At 37.6% G+C, this 11,781-nt stretch overlaps 1 protein-coding gene across 1 annotated transcript in view; it reads right to left on the bottom strand.

Moving 5' to 3' along the window:
• RAPH1 (Ras association (RalGDS/AF-6) and pleckstrin homology domains 1) overlaps positions 1-11,781 on the bottom strand; it is a 132,279-nt gene that overhangs the window by 73,869 nt on the left and 46,629 nt on the right. Inside the window, 1 exon segment of the mRNA XM_037849031.1 lies at positions 11,173-11,678. Coding sequence (XP_037704959.1) covers positions 11,173-11,678 — 506 coding nt within the window.

Raw genomic sequence — 11,781 nt, forward strand, 5'->3', positions numbered from 1 at the left:
AAAATCAAGTACCTAGGAATCAACTTAACCAAAGATGTAAAAGACCTATACAAAGAAAACTACATAACTCTACTAAAAGAAATAGAAGGGGACCTTAAAAGATGGAAAAATATTCCGTGTTCATGGATAGGAAGGCTAAATGTCATTAAGATGTCAATTCTACCCAAACTCATCTACAGATTCAATGCAATCCCAATCAAAATTCCAACAACCTACTTTGCAGACTTGGAAAAGCTAGTTATCAAATTTATTTGGAAAGGGAAGATGCCTCGAATTGCTAAAGACACTCTAAAAAAGAAAAACGAAGTGGGAGGACTTACACTCCCTGACTTTGAAGCTTATTATAAAGCCACAGTTGCCAAGACAGCATGGTACTGGCACAAAGATAGACATATAGATCAATGGAATCGAATTGAGAATTCAGAGATAGACCCTCAGATCTATGGCCGACTGATCTTTGATAAGGCCCCCAAAGTCACCGAACTGAGCCATAATGGTCTTTTCAACAAATGGGGCTGGGAGAGTTGGATATCCATATCCAAAAGAATGAAAGAGGACCCCTACCTCACCCCCTACACAAAAATTAACTCAAAATGGACCAAAGATCTCAATATAAAAGAAAGTACCATAAAACTCCTAGAAGATAATGTAGGAAAACATCTTCAAGACCTTGTATTAGGAGGCCACTTCCTAGACTTTACACCCAAAGCACAAGCAACAAAAGAGAAAATAGATAAATGGGAACTCCTCAAGCTTAGAAGTTTCTGCACCTCAAAGGAATTTCTCAAAAAGGTAAAGAGGCAGCCAACTCAATGGGAAAAAATTTTTGGAAACCATGTATCTGACAAAAGACTGATATCTTGCATATACAAAGAAATCCTACAACTCAATGACAATAGTACAGACAGCCCAATTATAAAATGGGCAAAAGATATGAAAAGACAGTTCTCTGAAGAGGAAATACAAATGACCAAGAAACACATGAAAAAATGTTCAGCTTCACTAGCTATTAGAGAGATGCAAATTAAGACCACAATGAGATACCATCTAACACCGGTTAGAATGGCTGCCATTAAACAAACAGGAAACTACAAATGCTGGAGGGGATGTGGAGAAATTGGAACTCTTATTCATTGTTGGTGGGACTGTATAATGGTTCAGCCACTCTGGAAGTCAGTCTGGCAGTTCCTTAGAAAACTAGATATAGAGCTACCATTCGATCCAGCGATTGCACTCCTCGGTATATACCCGGAAGATCGGAAAGCAGTGACACGAACAGATATCTGCACGCCAATGTTCATAGCAGCATTATTCACAATTGCCAAGAGATGGAAACAACCCAAATGTCCTTCAACAGATGAGTGGATAAATAAAATGTGGTATATACACACGATGGAATACTACGCGGCAGTAAGAAGGAACGATCTGGTGAAACATATGACAACATGGATGAACCTTGAAGACATAATGCTGAGCGAAATAAGCCAGGCACAAAAAGAGAAATATTATATGCTACCACTAATGTGAACTTTGAAAAATGTAAAACAAATGGTTTATAATGTAGAATGTAGGGGAACTAGCAGTAGAGAGCAATTAAGGAAGGGGGAACAATAATCCAGGAAGAACAGATAAGCTATTTAACGTTCTGGGGATGCCCAGAAATGACTATGGTCTGTTAATTTCTGATGGTTGTAGTAGGAACAAGTTCACTGAAATGTTGCTATATTATGTAACTTTCTTGGGGTAAAGTAGGAACATGTTGGAAGTTAAGCAGTTATCTTAGGTTAGTTGTCTTTTTCTTACTCCCTTGCTATGGTCTCTTTGAAATGCTTTGTTATTGTATGTTTGTTTTCTTTTTAACTTTTTTTTTCATACAGGTGATTTGAAAAAAGAAGGGAAAGTTAAAAAAAAAAAAAAAAAAAAAAAGAAAAAAAACAAACAAGGGGAAAAAAAAAAAAAAAAGATGTAGTGCCCCCTTGAGGAGCCTGTGGAGAATGCAGGGGTATTCGCCTACCCCACCTCCATGGTTGCTAACATGACCACAGACATAGGGGACTGGTGGTTTGATGGGTTGAGCCCTCTACCATAAGTTTTACCCTTGGGAAGACGGTTGCTGCAAAGGAGAGGCTAGGCCTCCCTGTATTTGTGCCTAAGAGTCTCCTCCTGAATGCCTCTTTGTTGCTCAGATGTGGCCCTCTCTCTCTGGCTAAGCCAACTTGAAAGGTGAAATCACTGCCCTCCCCCCTACGTGGGATCAGACACCCAGGGAAGTGAATCTCCCTGGCAACGTGGAATATGACTCCCAGGGAGGAATGTAGACCTGGCACCGTGGGACGGAGAACATCTTCTTGACCAAAAGGGGGATGTGAAAGGAAATGAAATAAGCTTCAGTGGCAGAGAGATTCCAAAAGGAGCCGAGAGGTCACTCTGGTGGGCACTCTTATGCACACTTTAGACAACCCTTTTTAGGTTCTAAAGAATTGGGGTAGCTGGTGGTGGATACCTGAAACTATCAAACTACAACCCAGAACCCATGAATCTCGAAGACAGTTGTATAAAAATGTAGCTTATGAGGGGTGACAATGGGATCGGGAAAGCCATAAGGACCAAACACCACTTTGTCTAGTTTATGGATGGATGTGTAGAAAAGTAGGGGAAGGAAACAAACAGACAAAGGTACCCAGTGTTCTTTTTTACTTCAATTGCTCTTTTTCACTCTAATTATTATTCTTGTTATTTTTGTGTGTGTGCTAATGAAGGTGTCAGGGATTGATTTAGGTGATGAATGTACAACTATGTAATGGTACTGTAAACAATCGAAAGTACAATTTGTTTTGTATGACTGCGTGGTATGTGAATATATCTCAATAAAATGATGATTTAAAAAAAAAAAAAAAAAAAAAAAAAAAAAAAAAAACAATAGAGAAAACCAAGAAAAGAAAAAGTTAGTTCTTTGAAAAGATCAATAAGATTGACAAACCTTTAAGACAGACTGAAGAAGAGAGAGGAAACAAGTAACATACCAGAAATGAAACAAGACCCCACTGAAACAAGAATGACTATAAGAATTAGTATGCCAAACAAATTAGATAACTTAAATGAAATGGACAAATCCCTAGAAACATACAAACTACCCACATTGACTCAAGAAGAAATAGAAAATTTCAACAGACCAACAACTAGTAAAGAGATTTAATCAGTAATCAAAAACCTCCCAACAAAGAGAAGCCCAGGAGCAGATTGCTTCACAGGGGAATTTTACCAAATATTCCAAGAAGAATTAATACCAATCCTGCTCAAGCTCTTCCCCAAAAAACTGAAGAGGTAGGAATACTCCCTATTTCATTCTACGAGGCCAATGTAACCCTCATACCAAAGACAAAGATACCACAAGAAAAGAAAATTACAGACCAATATCTCTTATAAATATAGACACAAAAATCTTCAACAAAATACCAGCAAACTGAATCCAACAACATATTAAAAGAGTTATACACTATGATCAAGTGGGACTGACCCCAAGTAGACTTTATACCAAAGTACAAGCAACAAAAGAAAAAACAGATAAATGGTACCTCATCAAAATTAAAAACTTTTCTGCATCAAGGGAATTGATCATGAAAATAAAGTAACAACCTAAACAAACAATGGGAGAAAGTATTTGGAAACCACATTCACCTTCAATTTGGCACTGTTACTTATAATCTCATTAACAAACTATCACCACCACTGTCTATTCCCATACCTTTAAGTTCAACCTCATTAACAAGTCTGTACATATTAAGTAACTGCTCCCCTTTCTCTAGCTACTGTGTCTCTCTAGGTCCCCTATATTCTACATTTTAAGACTCTGATTTTACATCATCTAGGAGGTTCATGTTAGTGAAATCATTCAGTATCTCTCCTTTTGTGTCTGGCTTTTTTCACTCAGCATTATGTCCTCAAGGTTCATCCATGTTGTCATGTTTCAGGACCTCATTCCTTCTTACTGCTGCATAATATTCCATCGTGTATACACCACATTTTATTTATCCACTCATCTGTTGAAGGACACTTGGATTGCTTCCGTCTTTTGGCAATTGTGAATAATGCTGCTGTGGATATTGGTGTGCAAATGTCTGTGTCACTGCTTTCAGATCTTCTGGGTATATATCAAGTAATGGAATTGCTGGGCTGTAGGGCAACTCAATATTTAGTTTTCTGAGGAACCACTGAACTGTCTTCTACAGTGGCTATACTCACGCAATGGAATATTATTCAACCCTACAAAGGAATGAAATTCTGACAGATGTGCCAACATGGATTAACCTTGAAGACTTCATGTTCAGTGAAATAAGCCAGATGCAAAAGGACAAATATTGTATGATCTCACTGATACAAAATAATTAGAATAAGCAAACTCCTAAAGTCAAAATCTAGAATATAAATTACTATGGGTCAGGGTTGGGGTAGGGAATAGGGAGTTATGGCTTACAATACACAGGCTTTCTATTTGGGATGATGGAAAAGTTTTGGTAATGGATCATGGTGATGGTAGCAGAACATTGTGAACATAATTAACAGCACTGAATTATATATCTGAATGTGGTTAAAATGGGAAATTTTAGGTTGTATATGTTACTAGAAAATTGTTTTTTTTTTAATCCATGAAACTGCACAACACAGTGAAGCCTAAGTTAAACCATGGACTATAGTTAATGGTGTAATTTAAAAATGTGCTTTGATCAACTTTAACAAATTTACCACACCAACGCAAGGTTTTAATAATAGGATGGTAAAAAGGAACTCATATTTTATGCATGATTTTTCTGTAAACCCACAACTTCTCTAATTAAAAAAAAAAAAGTAATCACAGGGCAGAGGAAGAGGAGTTTGATTTTTAAATAGGGTGATCACTTCATTGGGGAAGTGACATTCAAGAAAAATCCATAAAGGTAGTAAGAGAGTTTATCATGCAAATAACTGGGGCAGGGAAGTCAGGCAGTAGAGCAAGTGCAAAGGCTTTGAGGCAGGCTCTTACTCTTATCAAAGAACACAGAGGCTATATGGGTGGCAGAGTAAGGTAGGCAGGGATGGAAGGAAAATAAGCTCAGAAAAAAATGAAAAGCAGATCAAGTTAGGCCTTGAAGGCCATTGTAGGGATTTTGGATTTACTATGAAAGAGATACAAAGCCTTTAGGCTTGAGCAGAAATCTCATTATGTGAATTACCTTTTAACAGGATTACTCAGGTTGCAGTATGGCTGATAAGACTATAAAGAGGAAGATGAACACAAGAAGGCCAATTGGAAGGCTACTGCAAAAATCTAGATCAAGATGATGTTGGCTTGGTAGCAGTGAAGGTGGTGAGAAGCGATAAAATTCTGGATATATTCTGAAGGTAAAACCAAGAGAATTTGCTGCTGGATTGGATGAAGACTGAAAAGAAAAAGAGCAGATAAAGACATCTAGACTTTTGCTTGATGAACTGGAAGGACAGAATAGCCATCAACTAAGATGGAGACTATGGAAGGTGCAAGTCTGGGGAAAAGATCAGGATTCAGTTTTGGACCAGTAAAATTTAAGCTACCTAGTAGACAGCCAAATAGAGACATTAATCAGGAAGTTGAGGGTATTAGCCTGGAGTTCTGGGGAGATATCTTGGCTGGAGATACCTATATTTCCTTGGATTTAAGAGGATTTGATGCTGGTACATTTTTTATCTTTATCAGAAAGTATCAACAGAAGGCATCACACAACCATATAACTGCCACCTCACTGGCAGTGACTGACAAATGCCACCTAATTTTAGAGCAGAGTTTTCTAACCCTGGCACTACTGATATTTTGGGCCAGATAATTCTTTGTTTTGGAGGGTAGTCCTGTGCATTTTTGGATGTTTAACATCCAGGTATCTACCCATTAGAAACCTATAGTACTCCCATCAGGGCTGCACCCTGTAATACTCAAGGTCAAGAGGTCATAGACATGAAAAGATACAAGCAAAGGAGACTGAGAAGAATGGCCAATGAGATAGTTCCACTCCCCCCTCAAATCCCAATAAAATAAAAAATAAGGGATTTTTTTTTAAAAAGACATCACAAGAAAACGACGACAACGATGACTCTAGAAAGCACATGGCTGAGTGGTAAGCAATTTAGCAGACCCAAGAAAAGCTGGCTGCTGAGCAAGCATTGGAGGAAAGCAGAAACTCAAATTTATACTGTAGGCCCTCAAAAGGCTCCATAAGTAGCTGTAGAGGTGAAAGTGGGACTAAAAGCAGGAGGATTGGCTAAAAGTGCATTTAAGAAAGCAGCTAACCCCCAGATTCACTCCTTTATTTACCCACCAGCAGTGATCTCAGATTGATATTCATGCTCACAGGACCCAACTGAACATAACTTGGCATCAGGTTCACTTACTTCTGCAGAAAGACAAAGGCAACATACCAGCATCAAAGATGTCATCTTCAGAGAGAGCATTATAGCCCTCCAGAGGCCATTCTGGACCCAAAAGTGATAGCTCATTGTAAGGGAATGCACTCACTCCCCATGTGGATGATGAGTACAGAAATCACACTGGCTTAGGGAATCTTCATGCTCCACAGGAACCAGCAGTACCTTGTAATAGCCAATGAGAATAGGTCCAGGGCCCCTGAAGGGACATGTTCATGCTCACAAGCGTCACACTACACACCAGAAAGGCAAAGTCTGTGTTTTTTCCCTGGTATCTATTATATACTTCACTCACAGTCCTCCTGGTCCATATGCACTCACCAATCAGGGGTCAATTTTATAATAAACAACATAACAATAAACAATATTACCTGGTAACATTCTAAATTTAAGTTAATCTGGTATGTTTCCAGGAAGAAAATGCCAGGAGAAGGAAAACCGAAGGTCATTTTCCATGAAAAAGTGGCTAAGAACTGCTGTTAGCCCTTTCTATCCAGAGCTTATTCTCAAATCGAGGCGATTTGGCCCCATAGGAAATATGCTGCTATGTCTGGAGACATCTTTAGTTGTCACAACCGGGGAGAAGCAATGTGCTACTGGCATCTAGTGGGTGGAGGCCAGGGATGCTGCCAAACATCCTATAATGCACAGGACAGCCCCTACAACAAAGAATCATCTGGCCCAAAATGTTTTTAATAGTTGAGAAATCCTGACCTAGAAGGAATAAATGAAAGTTCACCTACTGAACATTGAGGAGTAACCCTACATCCCAAGCCTTCTTTCCCAAATGGGCTGTAAAAGCACTGTCAGCCAGGCAGAGAACTGAAAGAACTGTCTCTGGAGAAGCTCACCAGACTGAGAGAAAAGACATGATCCTAAAGTAAAGATTACAAAAGACAGAAAAAAAATTCAAGATGATGAAATTAATAGATATTAAATGTGTTTGTGCCAACCGAGGGATTCAATAAGCTGGGGAAAGGCCAGAATTAAAATGGTGATAAATACGTAGAAAAATAAGTATTTTTAAAAACTACAAGAGGCAAAATGATGTTCTAAAAAGGAAATGCAATGAATGTATACAGAAAAGAGCAGTAAAATGCTATGCACATAATCATTGTAAACACTGAATGTCAATCCAACGAAAGTATATTGGGAGGATGGGGGACCAGGTAGGGAGCGCTATCTAAAAAGAGCCACAACTAATCTTTCAGAGAGAGATGTCAGTAGATAATACAACTGAAAAATCAAGAAATAGCAATGTAAACACATATTTAAGGATATGGAGGTAAATACCCTAAGAATCAGCTAAAAGAATAAAAAGTGCTTACCTCTGGGAGCAGGATATGGTGTGTGTGTGTGTGTGGTTGTGTGTGTGTAGGGGAGTGTTTTTTATAACAAGTCTCACAGACTCTTTAATCTCCATTTATGCAAAACTAATTAAAATTTTTAAAATTTTGCCATTTGATTTTAAGGACAATTTGATACCTGGGTTTGACATCTAGTGAGTTTGCCTCAGTTTTCATGATTTGCATCAGAACAGACTAGATCCAGAAACAAACATTGAAGCAAGGTCCAGGTTTGTCAGACCACTCTTCTACCCTTCTTGGCAAGGCAAGAGAAAACAGCCAAACACACAAGACTTTCTCCCCCTTCCCTACTTTATCCCTGGTTTACTCACCAACCTTACATGCAACTGAACTCCTACCCTATAGTCTTATAGTATTAAATATCAACATACAAAACACAGAATTACCAAGAAAGCACATCCCTGATAAAATATTGCTCATATCCCAACAGGTAAATCTAAAAGACATAAGATGACATACACTAATTATAGTATAATATAGCTGATGCTAAATATAATCTGAAGGTAGCATAAGGTAGAAATCAGTTTTCAAGTTCTTTATAGAATATATACCACTTAGACAATTTCATTTTAAAGAAATTAAATTTTATTCTTCAGACTGACAGTTTGCTGACTCTCTTTATAAGCAATAAAATTCAGGTTTATCTTCAAACCACCATGATTTATACTTCTTTTTGCTCCACAATACCTGGAACAAAGGTAGACACATGAGCAAGTACCAAGAGTTATTGACTAATGAAAGTGAATCTAAAGAATTAAATCAATGAGGAAAAATGGATTTTGTCATCTAATAGGAATAAATTTTAAATTTCCCTGTAATCCCTTAAATATGTTTTATATTTTACTTGAGTATTGATTATTCATAAATAGATTCTTTTACCCTATATAAGAGAGCATTGTAGAGTGAAATAAGCCAGGCACAAAAAGGGAAATATTGTATGTAGTTACCACTAATGTGAACTCTGTGAAAAATGTAAAATAAATGTAGAATGTAGGGGACCTAGCAATAGACAGCAAATAGTGAAGGGGGAACAATAATCTAACAAGAACAGATAAGTTATAGAGGGTAATCTTAACATTATGGGAATGCTCAGGAACAACCATGGTTTGTTAATTTTTGGAGGGTATGGTAGGATCATGTTGGAAGCAATGTAGTTATTTTAGGTTATTGGTTTTCTTATTCCTTTGTTTTGGTTTTGTTTGAAAGTTTTTTTTATTGCTTGTTTTTTAATTTTTTGATAAAGTTTTAGAAAAAAGTGGGACAGAACATTGTAAGCACAAGCTGATTGGAAAGGCCAGCTTTACTGGGTCTTCATTGATTTTCTTCTTTCTTGCTAATTGCCATCTTCTTAGTGAAAATACATAATGAAGATTTCACCTTCACCAAACTCAGCTTCTGTTAAACTTATTTTATCACAAATCCATTCCCTACTATCTCTCGCCAAACCCAGAAAAACTTCACCTTTAAACCTATTAACATATATTATATAATTTTTCATTCTCTGAACGACCTGATGAGGAAGGTAGAACAACCACTATTAGCTTCATTTTAATTAGGAGAAATTGATGTTCAGAGAGGCTGAATCACTCATTTAGGGTCACTCAGGTAGTCGACGGCAAAGAAAAGATTTGGAACCAACTTTTCTGATTCTAAGCCCAACAGCTCTTTCCACTACACCACACTGACTCTTTAATAATAAAATGGCGTAAAACCTGAAGATTATCAGAACCTGCTGAAAACTAAAATCTTGAAGGAATACTTTATGGAGATGAGTGTTTTTCTTTTTAAGTTGCTATTTTAAAACAAGCATACGTTAAAAAGCAATTATTATCGACAACTATGATGGCTTTGCAAAATGTCACAAAATAAGAAATCAGATTAAAAATTTTTAATCACGTGAAATGAATGACATTCATTCAAAGACTTCTGAATAATCAAAAGAATAAAAAAAGAAGAAACTAAATCTCTTCTTAATCATCTTTGTGACACTGCCTTATCTGGTAATATAATATATTTCTTCTGTAGTACGATTTTTTTTTTTTTTAAAACCTCCTTCAGCCCTGGTTTTCTCTTCCATTAAATGTCCCTGCCTCGTGGGGTTTCTCTGAAGGCTAGATGATAGCTTCTACGAATCGTTTTACATTGGCTTTTCCTTTTTATTTTTTTTATTCAATTTTTTTGAGATATATTCACATACCATGCAGTCATACAAAGCGTACAATCAATTGTTCACAGTACCATTATATAGTTGTGCATTCATCACCAAAATTCATTTCTGAACATTTTCATTACTACACACACAAAAATAATAAGAATAAAAATTAAAGTGAAAAAGAAAAAAATAAAGTAAAAAAAGAACACTGGGCACCTTTTTTTTTTTTTGACCCCATTTTTCTATTCATTCATACATACACTGGACAAAGGGGAGTGTGATCCATATGGCTTTCCCAATCACACTGTCACCCCTTATATGCTACATTGTTATACAATCGTCTTCAAGATTCAAGGGTTCCAGGTTGTAGTTTGATAGTTTCAGGTATTTACTGCTAGCTATTCCAATTCATTAGAACCTAAAAAGGGTTATTTATATTGTACGTTAGAGTGCCCACCAGAGTAACCTCTCGACTCCTTTTGGAATCTCTCAGCCACTGAAACTTATTTCGTTTCCTTTCGCATCCCCCTTTTGGTCAAGAAGATGTTCTCCATCCCACGATGCTGGGTCTAGATTCCTCCCTGGGAGTCATATTACATGTTGCCAGGGAGGTTTACACCCATGGGTGTCAGATCCCACATAGGGGGGAGGGCAGTGAGTTCACCTGCCAAGTTGGCTTAGCTAGAGAGAGAGGGCCACATCTGAGCAACAAAGAGGCATTCAGGAGAAGACACTTAGGCACAGTTATAAGCAGGCCTCGCCTCTCCTTTGCGGCAACAGTCTTCCCAAGGGCAAGTCCTGTGGTAGAGGGCTCAGCCCATCAAACCTCCAGTCCCCAATGTCTGTGAGCACATCAGCAACCATCGAGGTAGGGAAGCCCAAACACCCCTGCATTCTCCCCCAGCTCCTGAGGGGAGATCTGCATATTTTTTTCATTGTTTTCTTTTTAAATTAACTATTAACTATATCAAAAAAAATTAAAAAAAAAAAAACCCTACAATCAAAAAAACATTTCAAACAAACCAAAGTAAAGTAGTTATTTTAGGTTAGTTGTCTTTTTCTTATTCCCTTGTTTCAGTTTGTAGTGTGATTTGAAAACTTAGTTCAAAGGTATCTTTCACAAATTTTAAAGACTCAATTAAAACTACATTTAAAATATCACTTCCCTCTTAAAAAGTATCAAGCACTAAAATATCAGGGGAAAAAGTTCAATCTATTTACCTCAGTAATTGGTAGCCCCTGATGTGTCAAATCCAATTCCTGAGGGCATGTTACTTTATCGATATCCAAAGAGTCCATACTGGAAGCTGCAGAAGTGATGCTGGAACGAGAAGAGTTACTAATAGAGCGTACTTCAGCATCACTCACTGTACCTGCTGATGCTGTTCTTCTGTGTTGATTAGTTACTAAGGGCTTAGCATCTTCCAATACTGATTGCTGTGCAGCTTCATCCATGCTCAAAGAGGCCTGTTCTAACTGTGCAGTGATGTCATCCAGAGAGTAATTGGCATGTGAAGGTTTGGTTATCCTATTAGATGAAGAAGACAGTCCTTTCAAGGTGCCATGCTTTGATGTATGTCGGCTAGCAGGTAATTTCTGTGTAGCTTTCGTTTCTGTGATTTGACGCTTACTATTTCCTGAACCAATACTGCTGAGCTCCTGCTCTATAGAGCAAAGATCGGCCATCAGGGCATCCAAATCCACAGTCTCTCCCTGATTCAGAGCTTCTGCAAGGAACAATGCACAATATTTCCAGAACACAATGAATTAGAATTGTTAATGAATGCAGAGGAAGAAGGAAAAGATTTCATCCCATTAATTGTAAAGCCA

This window comes from Choloepus didactylus, chromosome 9 (genome assembly GCF_015220235.1).
Source record: "Choloepus didactylus isolate mChoDid1 chromosome 9, mChoDid1.pri, whole genome shotgun sequence".
NCBI lineage: Eukaryota > Metazoa > Chordata > Mammalia > Pilosa > Megalonychidae > Choloepus > Choloepus didactylus.